The sequence below is a fragment of the Oncorhynchus mykiss genome, chromosome 16 (genome assembly GCF_057628025.1).
Source record: "Oncorhynchus mykiss isolate SJ-2025 chromosome 16, ASM5762802v1, whole genome shotgun sequence".
Taxonomy (NCBI): domain Eukaryota; kingdom Metazoa; phylum Chordata; class Actinopteri; order Salmoniformes; family Salmonidae; genus Oncorhynchus; species Oncorhynchus mykiss.
In genome coordinates, this window is record NC_143037.1 from 54,597,127 (window position 1) to 54,620,677 (window position 23,551).

Consider the following 23,551-nt stretch of genomic DNA (forward strand, 5'->3'; position numbering starts at 1 on the left):
ATCATCAACCATGTGTAGTTATAACTAGTGATTATGATTGATTAAGTTTAATGCTAGCTAGCAACTTACCTCGGCTTCTTACTACATTCGCGTGAGGCATGTGGTTAGAGCGTTGGACTAGTTAACCGTAAGGTTGCAAGATTGAATCCCTGAGCTGACAAGGTAAAAATCTGTCGTTCTGCCCCTGAACAAGGCAGTTAACCAACCGTTCCTAGGCCGTCATTGAAAATAAGAATGTGTTCTTAACTGACTTGCCTAGTTAAATAAAGATTAAATAAAGGTGTAAAAAAAAAAAATATAGGCAAAATCGGCATCCAAAGTTACCAATTTCCAATTGTTATGAAAACTTGAAATCTGCCTTAATTAGTCAGCCATTCCGATTAATCGGTCGACCTCTACCTGATACCCTTTTTTTATATTTAGTTATCTGTGACCAAACGTTACTTATGTGTTTGTTCCAAGTCATGTGAAATCCATAGATCAGGGCCCAATGAATTTATTTAAATTGACTAATTTCCTGTTAAGAACTTTAACTCTGTAAAATCTTTTAAACTGTTTATTTTTGGTGTGTTTGTACAGTTGAAGTCAGATGTTTACATACACTTAGGTTGGAGTCATTAAAACTAATTTTTCAACCACTCCACAAAATTCTTGTTAAATAACTGTAGTTTTGGCCAGTCGGTTAGGACATCTACTTTGTGCACGACACAAGTAATTTTTCCAACAATTGTTTACAGACAGATTATTTCACAATTCCATTCGGTCAGAAGTTCACATACACTAAGTTGACTGAGCCTTTAAACAGCTTGGAAAATTCCAGCAAATTATGTTATGGATTTAGAAGCTTCTGATTGGCTAATTTACATCATTTGAGTCAATTGGAGGTGTACCTGTGGATGTGTACCTGTGTATGTATTTCAAGGCCTACCTTCAAACCCAGTGCCTCTTTGCTTGACATCATTGGAAATTCAAAAATCAGCCAAGACGTCAGAATGTTTTTTTGGAGACCTCCACAAGTCTGGTTCATCCTTGGGAGAAATTTCCAAACACCTGAAGGTACCACGTTAATCTGTACAAACAATAGTACGCAAGTAAAACACCATGGGACCACGCAGCCGTCATACCGCTCAGGAAGTAGAGGCGTTCTGTCTCCTGGTGCGAAAAGTGCAAATCAATCCCAGAACAACAGCAAAGGACCTTGGGATGATGCTGGAGGAAACGGGTACAAAAGTATCTATATCCACAGTAAAACAAGTCATATATCGACAACCTGAAAGGCTGCTCAGCAAGGAAGAAGCCACTGCTCAAAAAACGCCATAAAGCCAGTCTACGGTTTGAAACTGCACATGGGGACAAAGATCGTACTTTTTGCACAATCGTCTGATGAAGCAAAAATAGAATTGTTTGGCCATAATGACCGTCGTTCTGTTTGGAGGAAATAGGGGGACGTTAAAGCTTGGTCGCAAATGGGTCTTCCAAATGGACAATGACCCCAAGCATACTTCCAAAGTTGTGGCAAAAAGGCTTAAGGACAACAGAGTCAAGGTATTGGAGTGGCCATCACAAAGCCCTGACCTCAATCCTATAGAAGTGGGCAGAACTGAAAAAGCGTGTTTGAGCAAGGAGGCCTACAAACCTGACTCAGTTACACCAGCTCTGTCAGGAGGAATGGGCCAAAATTCACCCAACTTATTGTGGGAAGCTTGTGGAAGGCTACCCAAAACATTTGACCCAAGTTAAACAATTTAAAGGCATTGCTACCAAATACTAATTGAGTGTATGTAAACTTCTGACCCACTGGGAATGTGATGAAATAATTAAAAGCTGAAATAAATAATTTTCTCTACTATTATTCTAACATTTCATGTTCTTAAAATAAAGTTGTGATCCTAACTGACTTGAGACATGACATTTTTACTAGGATTAAATGTGAGGAATTGCGAAACGGAGTTTAAATGTGTTTGGCTAAGGTGTATGTAAACTTCTGACTTCAACTTTTATTTATGTATGTGTATATATATATATATATATATATATATATATATCTCACACACACACACACACACACACACACACACACACACACACACAGTGCCTTCGTAAAGTATTCAGACCCCTTGACTTTTTCTTGTTTTTCCCTCAAGCGACACACAATACCCCATAATGACAAAGCAACAATGTTTTTAAAAAAAATTACAAATGTAATACAAAATAGTAAACTGAAATTACGTTTACATAGGTATTCAGACCCCTTACTCAGTAATTTGTTGAAGCACCTTTGGCAGTGATTACACCCTCGACTCTTCCTGGTTATAACACCACAAGCTTGGCACTCCTGTATTTGGGGAGTTTCTCCCGTTCTTCACTGCAGATCCTCTCAAGCTCTATCAGGTTGGATGGGGAGCGTTGCTATTCAGCTATTTTCAGGTCTCTAAGATGTTCGATCGGGTTCAAGTCCCTCCCCTGGCTGGGTCACTCAAGGATATTCAGAGACTTGTCCCGAAGCCACTCCTGCGTTGTCTTGGCTGTGTGCTTAGGGTTGTTGTCTTGTTGGAAGGTGAACCTTCGCCCCAGTCTGAGGTCCTGAGAGCTCTGTAGTAGGTTTTCAACAAGGATCTTTCTGTACTTTGTTCCATTCATCTTTGCCTTGATCCTGACTAGTCTACCAGTCCCTGCCGCTGAAAAACATCCCCACCGCATGATTCTGCCACCACCATGCTTCACCGTAAGGATGGTGCTAGGTTCCCTCCAGATGTGACGTGTGGCATTCAGGCCAAAGAGTTAAATCTTGGTTTCATCAGACCAGAGAATCTTGTTTCTCATGGTCAGTCTTTAGATGCCTTTTGTCAAACTGTAAGCTGGCTGTCATGTGCCTTTTTACTGAGGAGTGGCTTCCGTCTAGCCACTGCCATAAAGGCCTGATTGGTGGAGTGCTACAGAGATGGCTGTCATTCTGGAAGGTTCACCCATCTCCACAGAGGACCTGTGTCGGTGTGACCATCGGGTTCTTTGTCACCTCCCCCTGACCAAGGACTTTCTCCCCCTATTGCTCAGTTTGGCCGGGCGGCCAGCTCTAGGAAGAGTCTTGGTGGTTCTAAACGTATTCCATTTAAGAATGATGGAAGCCACTGTGTTCTTGGGGACCTTCAATGCTGCGGAAATGTTTTGAATACTCTTCCCTAGATCTATGCCTTGACACAATCCTGTCTCGGCTCTCTACGGACAGTTCCTTCGACCTCATGGCTTGGTTTTTGCTCTGACATGCACTGTCAACTGATCTTATATAAACAAGTGTGCCTTTCCAAATTATGTCCAATCAGTTGAATTTACCACAAGTGGACTCCTATCAAGTTGTAATAACATCTCAAGTATGATCAATGGATACAGGATGCACTTGAGCTTAATTTCGAGTCTCATAGCACAGGGTCAGATTTTTTTTTTTTTTTTACATTTGCAAAGATTTCTAAACATGTTTTTGCTTTGTCATTATTGGGTGTTGTGTGTAGATTGCTGAGGATTTTTTTTTATTTAATTCATATTAGAATAAAGCTGTAACGTAGCAATGTGGAAAATCAAGGGGTCGGAATACTTTTCCGAAGGCACTGTATACCGAAGTATGTGGACAACCCTTCAAATTAGTGGATTCAGCTATTTCAGCCACACCCGTTGCTGATCGATGTCTAAAATTAAGCACCCAGCCATACAATCCCCATAGACAAACATTTTGGCAGTAGAATGGCCTTACTGAAGAGTTCAGTGACTTTCAACGTGGCATCCTATACCTTTCCAACAAGTCAGTTCGTCAAATTTCTGCCCTTTTAGAGCTTCCCTGTTCAACTGTAAGTGCTGTTATTGTGAATTGGAAATGTTGTTACACCTAGACATCTCTGCTGCAACGTGGTAGGCCACACAGGCTCGAAGAATGGGACCACTGTGCTGAAGCAGTGCTAAAAATAGTTTGTCCTCGGTTGCAACACTCACTACCAAGTTCCATGCAAGGTTCATACAGAAATATTTTGTCAAGATCGGTGTAGAAGATCTTGACTAGCCTGCACAGAGCCCTGACCTCAACTACATCGAACACCTTTGGGATGAACTGGAAAGTCGACTGCAAGCCAGGCCGAATCGCCCCCGACCTCACTAATGCGCTTGTGGCTGCTGTGGGGACTTGCCTCCATTCCAACATCTAGTGGGAAAGCCTTATCAGAAGAGTGGAGGCTGTTATAGCAACAAAGGGGGGTGCAACTCCATATTAATGTGTGTGATTTTGGAATGAGATGTTTGACGAGCAAGTGTCCACTTACTTTTGGTCATGTAGTGTAAAACAGGACAATTACTTTTTTGACTACACTGGGCCTTTAAGACACAGGTCAGACACTCAGAGTAAAAATCTATTCGTTAAAGTTTCTCAGCTGGTGAACAAGACAATTTGAGATTGTGGAAAATGTTATTACGCTCTGCCATTGGTTATTCCCCATAATTTGCAACAATCGCAAGGAGGCATCGCCGGCTGTAGATTTTGTGATTTTGCGTTCCAAAGGGACAACATGGAATAGTGATACATGGTGTAGTTTAATTAAATCGAAACACAAGTGTGACGTGACGGTATATCATGTGAAATATGCCTTCAAATCATTGTCAAAAGTGCGGGATATTATGTTGCATGTACACTACCGTTACAAAGTTTGGGGTCACATAGATATTTCCTTTTATGGGTTGATCATACAGAAATATACAGATATTATTCCAAATCAATTGCCTGTTTGGTGCGTGAAACGCTCACTTACTGCCTCAAAAATTCTGCTGGTAACTCTTAATGGACAGCTCATGAGGGCTCCTCAATATCTGCCGAATAGGCTTCAGGCTTAGTTTTTATTTTTACCCATAAGAGTATAATTAAAATATCTCTATTCTCAGCACTTACGGCTGGTTTTCAACTCTCAGGTGCTTTGTGGATACAGGCCAAGATCACACATTATGGGATAGTCTACGTACAGCTCATGAAAGACTCTTACCAAAGCAGTTTGGCTGCCCCTTAGATTGGCCAGAGCTTTCCTTGGCCCTTGACTCGGGCCATCATGTAACTTGGTTATTATACTGTCTGCTTTAAGCAGCAATAATGGATGAATGGTGACTACGTACGTTCACACACATATGCATATTGACACACTTACATATATACACTTTCACACTCTTTACGTACCATGCTGCTGCACTGTTTATCTATCCTGATTGCCTAGTCACTTTTACCCCTACCTACATCTACATATTACCTCAACTACCTGACTAGGTACCGGTACTCTTTGTATTTTGTCTCATTATTGTTATTTTATTGTTACTATTTACTTATTTTGTAGCAAATTTGTCTAAATGTTCTTAACTGCATTGTTGGGAGAAGGCTCGTAAGTAAGCGTTTCAAGATAGTCTACACCTGTTGTATTTGTCGCATGTGACAAATAGAATTAGATTGGATCAGCATCCTCAGGTGCAAAGCCTCTGGGCTGGCTATAAGTAGCAGAGAGAGCCTATAAAACTGATACAGCCTGCCTATCAGCAGTGTTGGGAAAAGTACTCAATTGTCATACTTGAGTAAAAGTATAATTTGACTTGAGTAACTTTCTATTAAAAAGATGAGTCACCAAGTAAAATACTACTTGAGTAAAAGTCTAAAAGGATTTGGTTTTACATTTAAGTATCAAAAGTAAAAGTATACATTTCAAATTCCATATATTAAGCGAACCAGACTTCATCATTTTCTTATTTTTACTTATAGCCAGGGGCACACCAACACTCAGACCATTATTTACAAAAGATGCATTTGTGTTTAGTTTGTCCGCCAGACCATAGGCAGTAGGGATGACCACGTGTTCTCTTGATAAGTGCATCAATTTCAGTTTCTTGTCTTGCTAAGCATTCAAGATGTAACTAGTACTTTGAGTTGTCATGGGGAATGTATGGAGTAAAAAGTACAATATTTTCTTTAGGAATGTAGTAAAAAATATAAATGAAGTACAGATACCCCCCCCCAAAAAACTACTTAAGTAGTAGTTTTACTTAAGTACTTTACACCACTGCCTACCAGTACTCCTTGATAAATACATAACTGAGTAGCAGTGTAGGTTGATAGTGTGCTTTAGAGGGAAGACATACAAACATGAACATCAACCGTGCGCGGGTGGTCATCCTTTCTCCTCTGACCACAGAACATCGGCCTGCATTTTCTATTCATTTCCCAGCGATTCTACATGTTGATTAAACTCAAAATATGCTATTCTGTTATTTTGAAATACATTTTATTAGCATAATAATGTTTCTTACTTTATGATGGTGTAGGCCTATATTTAAATTGAATCATAAGATGCTCCAAGGGTGTGGCTATTGAACTTGTTTAGGCCTGGCTATTCTAGTGTTAATTGGTTCTTTAGCCATGACTGGGAATGAAGAGGGGATTTCTCTTGGAGAGGTGAACACGTGTGTGTGTGTGTGTGTGTGTGGTCTCTTCATTCACTATTTGACAATTGATTGTCACCCCTCAGACTATTATTAAGGTAATCTTGTCTATAGATAACATCTGTTATTAAATGTGTGAAATTTGTTTAGGTTTAGTTTCGATGGGCCATTATCAGCTGGGCAGGCAACTGACGTCCTCCTAAAAATGCCTAACACATTCTGTTTGTTATCGAAATTCTTACAATGTCAGTGTGTTAAATAGACTTATTTAGGAAAAGTCCAGGACTGGGGGGAGATATGACTTAAAAAATGGCAGAGAAATTACATTTTTAAAATGGCATGAAGTTCAGAAGACGTTGGTGGGTCTAGGATGAATTAGTCTGTTCATGACTCAATGCTATAAGCAATAACACCTTTATAACTTTTCCCTGGTAAGCCATTTCCTTGTCTGGGTGGGTGTGTCCATTTAAACTACCCAACCCTAATAGGAAGGGCATTTTTCTTTGTGTGTGTAAGAGAGACCGACAGAGACACTAGGGACTGTGTAGTGATGGACTATAGAGAGAATCCACACCCTTAATATATCTGGTATGACAAAGAGCAGTCTTTGACAGGCACTTGTTGTAGGATGGCTCTTTTTTTATTTTATTTAACAAAATATTTGTTTACAATTTAACTCTTCTAAAATGTGTATTTGAATACAATGCTTACATTTTATTTTTATTTTTTTCAACATAGCAGTATGTGGTAGTTGAAGGTATTTAGCTCTTACTGTATTTAGGTTGACCTACCTGGGGAAAATCCACTTGAACATTGTTCTATATCATAACACAGCTAGCCAATGAGAGGGTAGTCTTCCCTTAAAGGGGCAGGTCTGTAGTGGTTGTGGGTGTTACTTGTGGTGATGTCATCTTTCAGGTCAGTCTTAAGATGAGTGAGCGGTTTGGATGACTGGCAGAATAGAGATTTAACTTTTAGACGTTGTTGTGTGGACAGCAATTCAAGAATTAGTGACTAGTTTGGCTTTCCTGGTGTTTTGATGAGGGGGAGAGATTGAAGACAGCTCATGGGAAGACTACAGAGCAGAATGAATTGTTTTGCTTTAGATTGTGGAATCGGTAGACTGAAGAGCAGGTAGCAAGGCAAAACCTGGCAGTTAGTGCCTTCCACTCATCTCTGCTAGAAGAAGCCTCATCACATGCAAGCAGACATGAAATTCAACCAGTGTGTGCAACAGCAAGCTCTGGAGAACAGCAACAACAAAGTGTGGAAATGGTAAGAATATTCTCGTTCCTCTCTGTCTCTCGGTCTGCTGACAGCGTTTCTCAACAGGAACATGGTGGTGCCAGTAATGTTTGACTGAATTTTTAACCTGTATTGTCTTCTATTGTTGGCAGTAAGTTTTAACACATTTTCTATGTGAAACATTTATCTCAAAAGAACACTTTGATCTTGCACAAGGTCAGCAGACCGCCTAACCACAGAAAAATGATATTTCACTGGCTGTGTAAATGTGAAGCATCCGCTTGGTGTTTTCACTCACTACCAAATATGGTAGTGAGAGGAAGCCCAGTGGTTGAAGATGGAAGGAGATGAATTTTGACTGACATTCTGCACGTTTTCTCATCAACTTAAACATTTTATCTTAATACAGTTTTCTGTTCCCAAAGCTAGAATCTGTTATGAGCAGAGTGGACTAAGTTTTTGTAGACTTTACCCTTTGCCAAAAAAAAATTAAAATGGTGTTCTTTAGGAGTGCAAAGGTGAATTGAGTTGTATCACATACGTACATCAGAGTAGTCAGTCCCTAACAGAAATATGCCATTGCATGCTAGAACGGGCCAATAGGATCTCGCTAGCTCGTCCACCTCCTTGTTTGTTCTGCACACTGACTAATTTGTTCCCATTGGAAACGACAGGCTGTGGTCTATCTTGGCTTAGTTATAAAAACATCTTTGGCCTAACTATGGTTTTCCCTAAATTAGGCTACTTGTGGATTAGTTTGGGTTTTTGTTTAAATTGGCCATTTGAGTTTTCACTTAAGGTAATGTCTAACCAGCTCATAAGGTCTACAATGACTGATAAAGCCAATCACAGGCAAGTGTAATGATAAATTACAAGTAGCCTTACTTTGAATAAATGGCAAGTGCAAGTTCTACCGCGTAACAATTGATAAAGTATTTAAGTGTATCTGTAAACCTTCAAAAATGTACATGACGTTGGAAATATGAAACAAATACAACAGTGGAAGTTGACAAGAAAAATACTTCCTTTATGTAGTGATGGGGGAATCATTTTGACTATCACAATATTATTTTTTAGCTTGTTCTCTGTACCTGCTCAAACTCCAGTATTTTTCCTTCATAGCTTGTTCTCCATTTTATTTTTAAATAGGGAGCCAATTTGTTTTCAGCACTTATTTCCATGACTGATCAAAACTCGTTTTCATGGCTCTCTTGTTTCTCTGCAGCAGACATATGGTGCGCAATATGTTTTGGACCATCGTATAGCAATATATATTGTGTCAGCACCTTAGTATTGTGATAATATTGTATCGTGAGGGCCCTGGCAATTCACAGCCCTAGAATTATGACACCAAAGCATTTACAATCTGTACCCTTAATCAGGGTGTTATTCCTCCACCTTGGTTGGAACGCGAGGTCCCTGTGATGAGTATGTAAATGTACTGGGCCCCTGACCCTTTTGAACTCTGATGTTGCTAGACTAAGCCCTGGCCAATAATAGGATAGGTGTTAAGCAGCCTTGCCTCTTATCCAACTGGGCAAACACAAACCGTATGAAGTAACACTGAGCCAACAAGAGCTCAAAACATGGCTATTGAGAGCTCACCGTGCCCAAGCCAGAAATGTTCCACAGCCACAAAGCTTACAGGTTACAGTAGTGAGCAACCATGATATAATTACAAATGTGTAAACTATTTATTTACATACTGTACCTCCAAGATGTCAAGGTGAGCAATGACTTGTCAACTATTGCTCTTAGCTGTATGTTTACAAATGGTGCTCCACCAAAATGGTATAATTTTGGAAAGCCCGATTGGGTCAATGAGTCATGCATGTCTCTATATTAAGGAACAACATTTCAATGATTCTCTTTATTGCTGCAATCCCTTTGATCAAACGATGAGTGATCAAATTGTCCAGTCAAATATGACCATTTTGAAAAGGTATTGATTTAAATCTGGTCGTTCTTGCCATCCAGGCACATTCAGGACCCAGCCAGTCAGAGGCTGACGTGGAACAAGCCTCCCAAAAGTGTCCTTGTCGTCAAGAAGATCCAGGATGCCAGTCTACTGCAGCCTTTCAAAGAGCTGTGTGTTTTTCTCACAGAGGTAGGACATTTGCACCTTTTTTTGCTGAGTCCATCTAGTCTCATATTATAGCTTCCTGCACCTTAGCGGCCTGTGTGGTATATTATATTAGGTATATTAAAGTCTGCAATGAAGTCCCTGAAAACAGGTTTTAGCGACTGAGAATTTGTACACTTTTTTTTTTTATTTTTTTACCTCATTAGAAAGGAAAGCTGCTTGTAAACTGTAGAGTCGGAATATCCTGTCGACCCGTTCGTCTTCTAAAGGGTGATTACATGTGCATGTTGCTAATGCATATGTTTATACTTGTGCGTTGTTCTAGCAGAAAAACATGATTGTTTATGTGGAGAGCAAGGTTCTGGCGGACACAGCCATTGCGGGCGATGAGAGCTTTGGGGCCGTCATCCAGAAGTTCTGTACCTTCAGAGAAGGTGAGGAGACCACTAGCCATCAGAGGACTGGGTTGTATTGATTAGTGCACACCGTAGCACTTTTTACATCAGAAAACGAGTATGCATTATCTTATGGGAGAGGTTTAGGGGCGACAAGTAGCCTAGCGGTTAAGAGTGGGCCAGTAACCAAAAGGTTGATGGTTCGAATCCCTGAGCTGGCAAGGTGGAAAAATCTGCAAGGCTGTTAACCCCCAACAACTGTTCCCTGGGTGCCAAAGACATGGATGTTGATTTAAGGCAGCCCCCCACCGCACCTCTGATTCAGAGGGGTTGGGTTAAATGCGGAAGACACATTTCGGTTGAATGCATTCAGCTGTGCAACTGACTAGGTATGCCCTTTCCCTAGTTCCTCCCTATTTTAGTTTGTTTTCTTCCATTTGGTGCCTAGTGAATACAATCCTTATTGATGATAGATTGATCTGCGCGACTCTCTAGCTAGTGATGTAGTGTCAGGATTGTCTATGGAACTCTAAGTAGTATTGCTTTCTCTTACGGACATGATCCTAATGTGTTTGCATGCACTGTTCAGATCTCGATGACATTTCCAATCGAGTGGATTTCATCATCTGTCTTGGTGGAGATGGGACCTTACTTTACGCATCGTCACTCTTCCAGGTATACATTTACAATATTAACATCTTGTGGTATAGTAAACACATTCATTTATACATTTTTGAGTGTACTCTGTGTGAATTGTACTAAAATAATTCCGCAACTTGGTTGTGTATGGATTTGTATCAATTTAGCTTATTCCATAGCGTGCGTATGCTCCTGTGTTTTCAGGAGAGCGTTCCACCTGTTATGGCCTTCCACCTGGGTTCTCTGGGCTTCCTCACACCTTTCAAATTTGACACATACCAGTCTCAGGTCACCCAAATCATTGAGGGTACGTTGTGTTTTCCTTTAGCCTCTGCCTTATCTAATTTCAATAACAGGAGCCGTGCTCTCATTTCTAGCAGCTAGGTTAACCTCTTTGTGCTCCTTTTGGTTTAACGTGTGTGTGTTTCTCTTTTGGGGTGTGTGTTTCTGTTGAGCAGGTAACACCGCCATCATCCTGCGCAGTCGCCTGCGGGTGAGAGTGGTGAAGAAGGGCATCATCATGACGAACGGTGACAGTGAGGGCAGCCGCAAATCCATGCAGTACCAGGTGAGCTCTACACCATACACCTGGCTGGTTATGTAATCCTAGTATTATGGTTCATACCACAATAGGTTCCTAGCATCATGATGACTTGGCACATCTCATGCTTATTGTCTTTACTGTGTGGTCACTGGGTGTTCACCTATTGTTGCGACGTGTTGAACAAACATGCAGTCATCGGGTGCATGTAGCGGACATGAGGCGTTTCCTCTGGTAATATTCCCACTGCCACAGGCCTGACCACAGATCCCAGTGGGGTGATAAAACACCAGGAAGTTTGAAATGTACCACCTTTTCTGGGGTGTGTAGGGTGGCAGCAATCCTTCAGGTCTTGTTTCAATTCTTCCTTATTTGTTTGATGTAATCCTTCACAAGGTGTGGTTTCCCTGTTTTTCTGAAGGTTCTAACAATCCACGCTATTTGCTTCCATTTTGGCCTATCACATCATGGAGTTGATGTACGTGAGCTGCGTGGGATGTTTGAGTTGTGTCATCATACTTCCTACTGAGTGGACTTTGACAAGTCATAACATATGGCTGTGTTCAAAAAGGGTTCCCAAAGTGACTAACAACTTGGCTAGTGCAGTATCTCTGGTTAACGTGGCTCTGGGTGTTTTGGTCCAACAGGTGCTAAATGAGGTGGTGGTGGACAGAGGCCCATCGTCCTACCTTTCCAACGTGGACCTCTTCCTAGACGGACACCTCATCACCACGGTACAGGGAGACGGTGAGTAGTAAACTCCTCAACCTGCTGCTACTGGTTTAAAGGATTACACCCCATCTGTTTTGGCTGCTTCACTTTTATTTCCCACTTAGATGTTTCACTAATATAATACACTTTTATTGTTAATGCAGCTCTGATTTTAAGTTGTATTAGAGTTTAGATGCTGTAACTGGTCGTCATACTGTTTGTGCTACTGCTTACTGCCTGTGTACAAGCCAAGAGTGCAAACAAGCACCAGTGGTACTGATGGTCTATTTGTGCTGCAGACTGTTGGACTGCAGCTCGCCTTGTTAGTAGAGCATAGACCAAACTATCCCATCTGTCCTTCACTACTGCCTAGTAATTCCCTCTCTGGAAGCCTCTCAGGGTCTGATGTATTTCCCTTGTCTTCGGTAATGGTTTACTGAGTTTTGGAAATGCTTTCAGCTTGTTGGTGTTTGTAGGCGTGTGTCACTTGAGTGTTTTTGCGGTTGTGCTTAAAGTAGTGTCTGTGTTGTCTCAGGTGTGATAGTGTCCACTCCCACGGGCAGCACGGCGTACGCGGTGGCGGCCGGAGCCTCCATGATCCACCCCAACGTGCCGGCCATCATGATCACCCCCATCTGCCCCCACTCATTGTCCTTCAGACCCATCGTAGTGCCTGCTGGGGTGGAACTCAAGGTAAACACACACATACAGAACCAGTCAAAAGTTTATTTTTACTGTTTTCTTTATTGTAAAATAATTGTGAAGACATCAACTATTAAATAACACTTATGAAATCATGTAGTGACCAAGTGTCTTGATGACAGCTTTGCACACGCTTGGCATTCTCTCAACCAGCTTCACCTGGAATGCTTTTCCAACAGTCTTGAAGGAGTTCCCACATGCTGAGCATTTGTTGGCTGCTTTTCCCTCACTCTGTGGTCCAACTCATCCCAAACCATCTCAATTGGGTTGAGGTCGGGGGATTTTGGAGGCCACGTCATCTGATGCAGCACTCATCACTGTCCTTCTTGATCAAATAGACCTTACACAGCCTGGAGGTGTGTTGGGTCATTGTCCTGTTGAAAATAAATGATAGTCGGCATGGCGTATTGCTACAGAATGCTGTGGTAGCCGTGCTGGATAAGTGTGCCTTGAATTTTAAATAAATCAGACTGTCACCAGCAAAGCATCATCACACCACCACCACAATGCTTCACAGTGGTAACCACACATGCAGAGATCATCCGTTCACCTACTCTGCGTCTCACAAAGACACCACGTTTAGAACCAAAAATCTCAAATTTGGACTCATCAGACCAAAGGACAGATTTCCACCGGTCTAATGTCTGTTGCTCGTGCTTGGGCCAAGAAACAAGTCTCCTTCTTATTGGTGTCATTTAGTAGTGGTTTCTTTGCAGCAATTCGACCATGAAGGCCTGATTCATGCAGTCTCTTCTGAGCAGTGGATGTTGAGATGTGTCTGTTATTTGAACTCTGAAGCATTTATTTGGCCTGCAATTTCTGAGGCTGATAACTCCAATGAACGTATCCTCTGCAGAGGTAACTCTGGGGCTTCCTTTCCTGTGGAGGTCCTCATGAGAGCCGTTTTCATCATGGCGCTTGATGTTTTTTGTGACCGCACTTGATTAAACTTTTAAAGTTCTTGACATTTTCTGGATTGACTGACCTTCATGTCTTAAAGCATTGGACTGTTGTTTTTCTTTGCTTATTTGAGCTGTTCTTGCCATAATATGAACTTAGCCCTATTTGGTAAAAGACTATCTTCTGTATACAACCCCTACCTTGTCACAACACAACTTAATGCATTTGAGCCAATCAGAAGGAAAGAAATTCCACAAATGAACTTTAACAAGCCACACCCGTTAATTGAAATGCATTCCAGGTGACTAGCTCATGAAGCTGGTTGAGAGAATGCCAAGTGTGCGACGCTGTCATCAAGGCAAAGGGTGGCTACTTTGAAGAATCTCAAATATAAAATATATTAGCATTTGTTTAATACTTTTTTGATTACTACATAATTCCATATTTTATCTTATTTTTTTATTTCACCTTTATTTAACCAGGTAGGCTAGTTGAGAACAAGTTCTCATTTGCAACTGCGACCTGGCCAAGATAAAGCAAAGCAGTGTGACACAGACAACAACAGAGTTACACATGGAGTAAACAATAAACAAGCCAATAACACAAACAAATCAATGACACAGTAGAAAAAAGAAAGTCTATATACAGTGTGTGCAAAAGGCATGAGGAGGTAGGCAATAAATAGGCCATAGGAGCGAATAATTACAATTTAGCAGATTAACACTGGAGTGATAAATGAGCAGATGATGGTGTGCAAAAGAGCAGAAAAGTAAATCAAATAAAAACAGTATGGGGATGAGGAAGGTAGATTGGGTGGGCTATTTACAGATGGACTATGTACAGCTGCAGCGATCGGTTAGCTGCTCAGATAGTTGATGTTTAAAGTTGGTGAGGGAAATAAGTCTCCAACTTTAGCGATTTTTTTTTTTAGTCTTTTTTTGTTTTTTTTGTTTTTTTGCAATTCGTTCCAGTCACTGGCAGCAGAGAACTGGAAAGGCAGCCAAATGAGGTGTTGGCTTTGGGGATGATCAGTGAGATATACCTGCTGGAACGTGTGCTACGGGTTGGTGTTGTTATCGTGAACTGAGATAAGGCGGAGCTTTACCTAGCATAGACTTATAGATGACCTGGAGCCAGTGGGTCTGGCGACGAATATGTAGCGAGGGCCAGCCGACTAGAGCATACAGGTCGCAGTGGTGTGTGGTATAAGGTGATTTGGTAACAAAACGGATGGCACTGTGATAGACTGCATCCAGTTTGTTGGAAGCTATTTTGTAGATGACATCGTCGAGGATAGTTATGATGTCTTCACTATTATTCTACAATGTAGAAAATGGTAAAAATAAAAACCCTTGAATGAGTAGGTGTCCAAACTTTTGACTGGTACTGTACATTCACGCAAATTCATACACAGACACATTCAACATAGACATGATCTATTTACCGCTCCTCTCCACAATCCTTTAGCATTTACTACTCCTCTCCAGAACACATTTGCGTAAGACAACACAGGCAATGACCGGTAAGAAATGATCAGTCTGACACACAGCTAGCACAATGCGTACCCTTCAGTTGTCACAGGTGATGGGAATTGCTTGTAATACACGCACACACACACACACACACACACACTTTAACAGAGCATTTTCTGCTGAAGACTTTTTGTTGTCTTTGACTGGTCGTTCTTCTGCTCCGTTTGTCACGCTCAGATCATGCTGTCACGTGACGCCAGAAATACGGCCTGGGTGTCATTTGACGGGAGGAAGAGACAAGAGATCTGCCATGGAGACAGGTGGGCAACCTTTTGACACCTCAATCACTGCAACCTCCCCTTAATTAAATTACCACCGAACATCAAATGCTGATGAACATGGAAGATAGCCTGACACACTTCCGCAAGTCGCCTGAATACACACAGTTATGTAATTATATTGACCCGTTTCATGGACTCAAGCCAAGAAGGTCATGTCACACGATGTTCAGTACAGGTTTTCCTTTATGTAGGCAGAGAGAATTATTCCTTGTTGCTAAAATGCTCGCAGCCAATTTCATTGATTTACTAGTAACAGCGTCAGTCTGTCATTTTCAAGTAATTTTTTGGATGATTGTGAATACCTGGCATGCCTCCCACTCAAGACTTGACGGTCTTTGCTCTTTATCTCCCTATTGTCTCATCTCCAGCATTACCATCACTACTTCCTGCTTCCCTGTTCCCTCCATCTGTTTCCGGGACCCCGTGAACGACTGGTTTGAGAGCCTGAGCCAATGTTTACACTGGAATGTGAGGAAGAAGCAGAACTACCTCAGCTCAGAGGAGGAAGAATTCTGAGGCCAACAAACTCGCCTCCTGGTGACGCTATGTTGACCCTTTGGGTGCGTTCCAGATATACAGATTCTGCACAGTTCACTGATGAAATCCGATCTTTATAATACCTGGACAAGTGTTTTAACATACTAGGATACGACGTCAACATGATATTTTGATATCCTATATCTGGAATGCACCCATTGACTTCAGTTGGATTCCATCGGGTAAATTTGCAACTAATATCCTCCAGAGATGGTTTGCATTATTTTGTTTTGGTTCTAGAATGAATCATCCCTTACTGTTAAGAATTTCACGCCCTTTGAAAAAGATTGTCGAAATTGCCTTTTTATGCCAACAGATAGTCTCACGGGTTAACTTAAACCTGGATTGTTTTCAGTCAGACAAAGTAATACTGAGCTAGGGATCAAAACCATGATATCAATCCTCCTGATAATGATTGTTAAAGTTGGCCCATGAGATATAATGTGGTCTGTTTTAGCACTTTGTCTATTGTTTCGTGGCGTCTTACAGGCTATCAGGGACAAACCTCGGCTCCTCTTAAACCATGAACGTTGTTTTGTTTAGCTTGAGCGACGTGAATGCTAAGGGGCTGCCAAGATCCTCAACATAGAAAACAGATGTCGTGACTATTGTCAGTGGGGTTGTTCATCAAGAACCAATGTTCTTGGAGATAATGGAGATAAGGAATTAAATGTATTTGTTTTTTATACAATCCCTAACAGAAAATTAGGTATTATTATTATTATTATTACTACTTCAGGAAAAGCAGAATAATTGCGTCTACTCTGCAATAATGAACTAAATGTGTAGATTGTGCCTTCAACTCATAACTATTACATAGATAATTGCTTATTAAGGTTTACATAACTTTAATTTTCTTAATCGTATTTACAGCTTAGTGCAAGTGTAGCATAATCATATCTTCAGTATTCCTCTCTCTGCAGTTTGTCTGCAGTGCAAGCCATTTGAGAAGCTTCAGTACATGTTCATCTTACGTTAACTACTCTGTCTACAACAACGTTGTAGTGTCTGACCATGTAAAATGCCAGAACAGTATGGAACAAACGTTAAGAACTAAAGTCCATTCCAGGTGAGATGAGACCACAACTTGATTGTATTCATTGCCTTTCACTGTAAAGCCATAGATCTACTATGTCATTCATTTCAAGGTAATTCCGTTGTTCACAACGAAGGGAGTTGTGATTCTACAGGGTTTTACCACCCAAGACAGGGGTAGGGCAACCCTGGTCCCGGAGTGCCGTGGATACCTCAGGTTTTTATAGTTTACGTATTTATATTTGCTTTAGACTTGAGAGGACAGGTAGATGGAATTTAGCCCATCAATGATATTGAATAATTGGCTCAGTTGGCGAGGTGATGAGTCTGGTGTGGTGCCTGGATGGACCTAAACCCTGCTGTGCCTGTGGCACTCCAGGACCAGGGTTGTCCGCCCCTGACCTATGGTGTCAGACTTATTGCAGTATGATGAGAGATTGAAGGCATTCCTATACCAGTTGTAGGTGTTGGCCTACCGTACCAAATGAGAATAATTCTCACCCCCTCTGACGGACCAGCTCTGAAATATCGACTTGATAATATAATAAAATATGATATGATGGTTTGAGGGTTTTTCTTCTTTCCTAATTGGCTTTTCGGGGGGTGGTAAAAGATACGATGTGATACAATTGACATGTTTTTCATATAACATTTTTATCAAGGAGTTATAATATAATATTTAACTATCAGATAGATGTTCATTTTAGAGACAACTAATTATAGTTTATATGAATTTAATACATTATGAATTTGCGTGTTAAATGTACTTGTTCGATGGGCAAGTGACGTTTTCCCCAATGGAAAAAGTGGTTTAAGCTCTGGATACCAGTGCACCACACTCTGCAAGAGGACCAGCTCACTCTTAACTAGTCAATCAATCATTCCTTTATTTTCTCATTTATGATGCTTCAATAAGATGTTTTTTTATATAGCCTATATGTTTATTAACCAGTTTGCACTGTATCATTGCTGAAATATAAATCTCTTTGGTACTTTTTCTATATTGATATCGTCTTAAGGCTTCAGTGCAGGTTAGTTTCACAATCTATTCTCTTAAAGTAGAAAAATATTAATTTCCTCTAACAATTGAGTTTGGAGTGGAGTCTGTTCATCAAGATTGAATGACAGTCCCTTCAGTTGTTAGGGGATATCGTTTTATAAGAGCAAACATTTGAAAGAAATGTGTTTGTCTTTATTTGCTACTATACTTCTCGTTTTTCAGTTAGTACAGTGTATCCTCTACTGAAGTAATGGCAGTCGTGGACTTTGCCTTACAAACCAGCCGATAGATAACGAAAGAACCAAGATTTTTACACTGAAATCATTTAAGCTTCCCCAATGTGATACCTTTATGGTTCCTTTTGGATGAAGGACCTTATTCCTATGATGCTTTCTATGTCAAGTCTAATCTTCAAGTGCTTCTCACTTTGTTTTGTAGACTTCTACATCTCTGTGGTCCTATAACTCTTTTGTAATGGTACGTTTTGTAAATATTGTTTCTGAAATGAATTCTGCTATTTTTCCAGAGCACTTTAATAAACAGAGAGCCAATGAATTGTCGGGCAAGTGTGAATTTATTTGTTTGGTATTATTGGTGTGCCTTGTTGAGACATTAATTTACTGCATGTTGGTTTCATCTGATGAATTTGAACCCTTTTGTAGGTGTCCAGGAACAAGGAAATAGAGAACACAACCTATGATTTATTACCCATTGAATATTTGAGGAAGTAATCTCTTTCCCAACAGTGCACTCCTCTTCCTGTATTTCTTTTCAAAATGAAGCAACAAAGGAGTTTACTGCAACGATTTTGTTTTGTAATTTTTAGAACCTGTAGCTTACAAAAACACAATGGGTGGTCAACCAAATTATTATCATAGTGCAGCAAAAAACCTAGATCACGTCAACGGGCTATCAACAATGTGAGCAACTTTTAATTGATATAAGGATTAATCAACTTCAAGATATTTCCTTTAAGTGCGTAGAAAATTGAAATGTCAAATAGTTAATACATTAATGTATATAAAAGAATAGGTCTTATTTACAAAGGATACATCTCAAATGCTAATAAAAAGTTGCCAGTATAAAACGTATCAGTCAATTACATAGATGGGGCTGTATTACAATACCACTGAATACTTGTTATTTATATTACTACAAGCATTACCACGGTAAGTGATCATTTGCTAAAAGGTTTATGGTAAAAGCAGCAGACCCTGAAAATAAAATAATTGTGCTGAATAACTGCATTGATTTAGTATTTCTGTAATTCTTTCAGTGATCAAAAAGTTGGATTGTGCATGCTGTGGCCAAGCATCTCACTATGTGTTGTAGGCACACTGAAGGGTAAGCATCGGCCACAATACTCCAGAAGTAGGCAAAATGTGGTGAAAAAGTAACCCTGTTTAGTACACTAGACTCGTGTAATAAATTATAACCGGTGGTGATGCTCAACAGCTATTATAAAATAATCAGTTTACAATGTTTTGCATGACATTCTTATGTCTGACACAGGCAGTGGAAGCCTCCAGTAAAAACAGACCAGTCAGATGGCCATTTGAGTGCATTTCTCTCCAGTTCCTAACTTCAAACATTAGTTAGAACCAGAGTTGTTACAAAATGATTGGGAAATTGTTACAAACAGCTAATCCGTCCTGTGTAACCGTAGCCATTTCCTTCTCACAAAAGCAATTTACTGCTTGTCTGTTAACACGAGAGAGAGAAACATAAGTACCCTGATTAGTTAGTCACACAAACTATTTTTCAATACAGTTTTCATACCCCAAATAAAAACAATCACCACCGCTGTGAAGGAAACAGGAAGTGTCGGTACAATTTTCTAAATGTTGACAGAATTTGTTGTCCCATGAACATTGTGTAATTTACTGATGGTAACTTGTCCCAAAGGGATATCGAATGTCAAACCAAATTGACCATGGGCATTACAATCGCATTGCTTGCAGCTGCACGCCGATTTGATTATTACTTGGGTGCTGTGGACATGTGGAAAGGGGCTGAAAGAAACTCAACCCAAGGAAAACTTACTTTACCCTTCATTCCGTGACCATTGTTTTTCCTAGCTCTGTTTTGAACAAGACTGACTTTATGATCCAAATGATCTTATTTACACTTTGTGGTCAATTTTCACATTATTAAATGTTAATGACTCAAATTGATGCCATATAGACCGTTTTCAAAAGGAAGTTGCTTTTTAGGGGCAGTCGCTCTAAGCCAGAAGTGTTTATGTGCACTATGTCATCATGCACAGCCTTTTATCCGCAACAAGTCAGTTTGATGGAAATAAACCAAAAAATTATGTCGCAAATTAGATGGAAACCTTCCAACAAAAACAAGTAGTTGGTCTATTTTTCGATTTCAGTCAGAGGTTCTCGGAATGACTGTTTTACTGTGCCCATAACAAAAATGTGTTTCTACAAATGATCCTTAAATGTGTCAAAATATTGTTTGAAGTCATGTTTGTGTGTCATCTATGAGCCTTGTTCTTGTCTAGCCTGAATATCCTGGACTTCCAGTGACTCCTCGTAAACAAGCAATGGAACAGGTGAAGGAAAAATAAGCTATACTCTACTCACTCCTGTCCAGGCCCTGGCCAGAGCTGCGCGCCAATCAGAAGAGAGCCCAGAAGAGCACGCCCTTGATCAGCACTGAGATCACTGCTCCTGTCACAGCAGCGGTCTCCAGTGTGTACGCCTTGTCCTGCCCCCAATGTGTACTGATCTGAAGTCAGAAGACTGGTCATTTGAAGTGGATCTCTGAACCAACCACATTTCCTCCAAAGACCTGATTCGGGATCAGGTCAACCATTGGCTTTACTCACCATGTACATCAGGTACAGGAAGTAGGCTACCTCTGGCACATTCTAAAACCTGGAACAAAGGATGGATAAACCTGTTATTGCGCCAAACCTGTTTTACATGAAGTATGCGCCTCATAAGTGAAACTCCAGTCTCCTTTTCACCTCTTAACACCTGATTTACTTAACAAAAGGCACATCTTAATAGGTGGTCCAGGTAAGTCATGACATTGCACAAGTGTGGGGGGTGGGGCTTTCCTCTTTTGTTCTCTATAGTGCTTCTATTGTTCCTCAAGCAAGGGGGGAGGCCGATAACATCATGGATTCCCATCAGACCAACTCCTTGAATGCCCTACTCCTTGAAGTTGCCTAAACACTTTTGCTCAAAATGTTGTTTTTTTTTAAGTCTTTAGTGGGTGTACTTTACTGTGTATATACTTGGAATCTTTAAAGGTTAACATTCTTTCCACCACCCTACCTTCTATTGAGTTCACATGCTTTATGCATAGTATTGTGTAATCTTGTATTGTGAGTTATTTCTGTACTGTTCTTTACATACTCACTGTTTATGCACTTGTAGCTGCTCATAATATTATGTTCAGTGCACGCACACCAATGATTCATTGTTTTTATTTTTTATTCTCTTGATACTTGTTACTCACAGCTGACAGACAAATCTCAAAACCAGCCCAAGGTTAAACCAACTACCTATCCAGTACACCTCCATCCCAAATACCCAGGTACCCTGAAGTCAATCATATACATCTGCACCACAGATCAAGTCCACACCGCGTTAGAATGACACCATCTGTTGGAAGACAATGGCTATCGGGTGCCAGATGTGTTATGATTCATGTGGAATGCGGCAGTAGTTCAAATGTAACCATGGAGGAGCACAGATTGAGCAGGAAGTACTGCTCCTGGATGGTCTCCAGAGCTCCGCCCACCCGGCAGACCATCATGTTGGGCCTCTGGAGGAGCAGCGTGGCGCACAGGACATGGGCCACCACGACCACACACAAGATGCATACAAACCGCACCTTCCACAAAAGCGCACACACAGGCCTTTTCTTAATTGCATACTCCTTGAGTCATCACTCCTCGTCTCCTCAAAACCTATTGGAGGAGAAGGTAAGAGGGGCGGTACCTCTGGCTTTCTCATCCAATGGGTTTTCAGAAGGAGATGAGAGGCCATCGAGTCACAACTGTCGCTACCAAAACAGTATCTGTGGCATAAAGACACCACAGTCATATATCTGGTCATAATTGAGCCATGTTCAGTAGGGAGAAACGTTTTGAAACAAGAAGTTACTACCTGAACTTGTCCAATGAGAGCTCAGATTGTTATTTTCCGTTGCAAAACGTTTTGCTATGGTGTACCGTACTGAACATGACCCTTTAAAAAGAGGTTGGTTTAATTTTGTACGTCCATATGCAACATACCACAAGCAAGTTATTTCTATCCTGGACTGGAAGCACCATGAAGTTGACCACAGTGCGCATCATGACCATCAACACACTGAGGACAAACACTATCAGCTACTGCCTGTTCTCCTACAGGATGCCCCTTGTGACGTATTACACAGTCTTTGGTGTTGGTGGCATAATCAGGATTTCACCATAGCACACAATGTTGACATGGGGGATGATCTGAGTCGGAGGTTGCATTTATTTTCTCTGGACTTTTCATCATGTGTTCATGTCTGCACACTTCTGCTTTCAGGAGGGGCGTAGGTGGCTGTTGATTAGGTCATAAGTTTCCAATCTGTTGTTATTGCCACTAATGTAAGTCACGCCACTTACAAATTCCAACCAGTTGGATGAGGGATACAGTGAAGTCGTCCTCATAGCTGTACTTTGCCTGTAGATGTTTGTCAGTGTGAGGGCCGGAGTGCCATCAAAGAGGCGATGAGGAAGCAGAAGTAAAACTTCAAGCATGAGAGCTCTGACCAAGGCTTTATCTCTAGGGTCAAGAGAAAGCAAAGCATATTGGCTTTGGTCCCCTCGCCCCTACCCGGGCTCGAACCAGGGACCCTCTGCAAACATAGACAATTGACACCCACGAAGCATCGTTACCCATCGCTCCACAAAATCTGTGGCCCTTGCAGAGCAAGGGGAACAACTACTTCAAGGTCTCAGAGTGAGTGAAGTCACCGATTGAAACACTATTAGCGCGCACCACCCCTAACTAGCTAGCCATTTCACATCGGTGACACTTAGGCCCTACTCAATCAAAACTGGGAAAATTCCTGAGTAAGACAGTCATTCTTCTTGTGCTGTGAAAATGTACGTTGCATTCTGATTCATGTGATAATATAAAAATGTGGCACTAAAGAACTTATCCAAAGCTTTTCTTGCAGTTCAGGAAGAATGTTGAAATGAATAAATGGTTAAATGTGACAAAAAGGTCTCTCTACTCCATGTATAAGGAGAACAGTTGGAACGTATACTGACCAGGCAACAAAGTGGAGGGATCAGTTCCTGGTGCCTTGGTCTCAGGTTTGGGGATGGAAGATCTGAGCCCTCCCATTGCTAAACAATGGACTGAAATAGGAATATACAGTATGTGGATATTAGTTACAGTACAAGATGGTAACAAGTCCATATGTGTATTGTATAGCTGATGTATAAAAATATGCTAATTGAACCACGATATTACTTAAATAAACATATGACTGTATGCTTTTA

The 23,551-nt window shown here is 40.9% G+C and overlaps 1 protein-coding gene and 1 long non-coding RNA gene across 18 annotated transcripts in view; both read left to right on the forward strand.

Moving 5' to 3' along the window:
• The window catches only part of nadka (NAD kinase a), a 41,913-nt gene extending 23,307 nt beyond the window's left edge, over positions 1-18,606 (forward strand). For 4 of the 16 annotated variants that reach the window (XM_090203268.1, XM_021566332.3, XM_090203269.1 and 1 more), the window contains 9 exons: positions 9,673-9,802; positions 10,104-10,212; positions 10,763-10,848; positions 11,017-11,119; positions 11,271-11,380; positions 12,001-12,100; positions 12,600-12,757; positions 15,376-15,458; positions 15,848-18,606. In XM_090203268.1, coding sequence (XP_090059394.1) covers positions 9,673-9,802; positions 10,104-10,212; positions 10,763-10,848; positions 11,017-11,119; positions 11,271-11,380; positions 12,001-12,100; positions 12,600-12,757; positions 15,376-15,458; positions 15,848-15,995 — 1,027 coding nt within the window. In that variant the 3' untranslated portion in view covers positions 15,996-18,606. Of the gene's footprint in view, positions 1-6,941; positions 7,726-9,672; positions 9,803-10,103; positions 10,213-10,762; positions 10,849-11,016; positions 11,120-11,270; positions 11,381-12,000; positions 12,101-12,599; positions 12,758-12,945; positions 13,734-15,375; positions 15,459-15,847 lie in introns of those variants that run through there. The other 12 variants (XM_090203270.1, XM_090203271.1, XM_021566333.3 and 9 more) reach the window with 7 other exon arrangements.
• A 199-nt stretch (positions 18,607-18,805) lies between these two features.
• Positions 18,806-23,551, forward strand: LOC110492224 (uncharacterized). 2 transcript variants are annotated; one of them, XR_016487368.1, is made up of 4 exons: positions 18,806-18,971; positions 19,328-19,395; positions 20,653-21,080; positions 21,528-23,551. It is a non-coding gene; the product is annotated as an uncharacterized LOC110492224 (long non-coding RNA). The 2 variants fall into 2 exon arrangements; XR_016487369.1 differs by having other exon boundaries at positions 18,808-18,971; positions 20,561-21,080.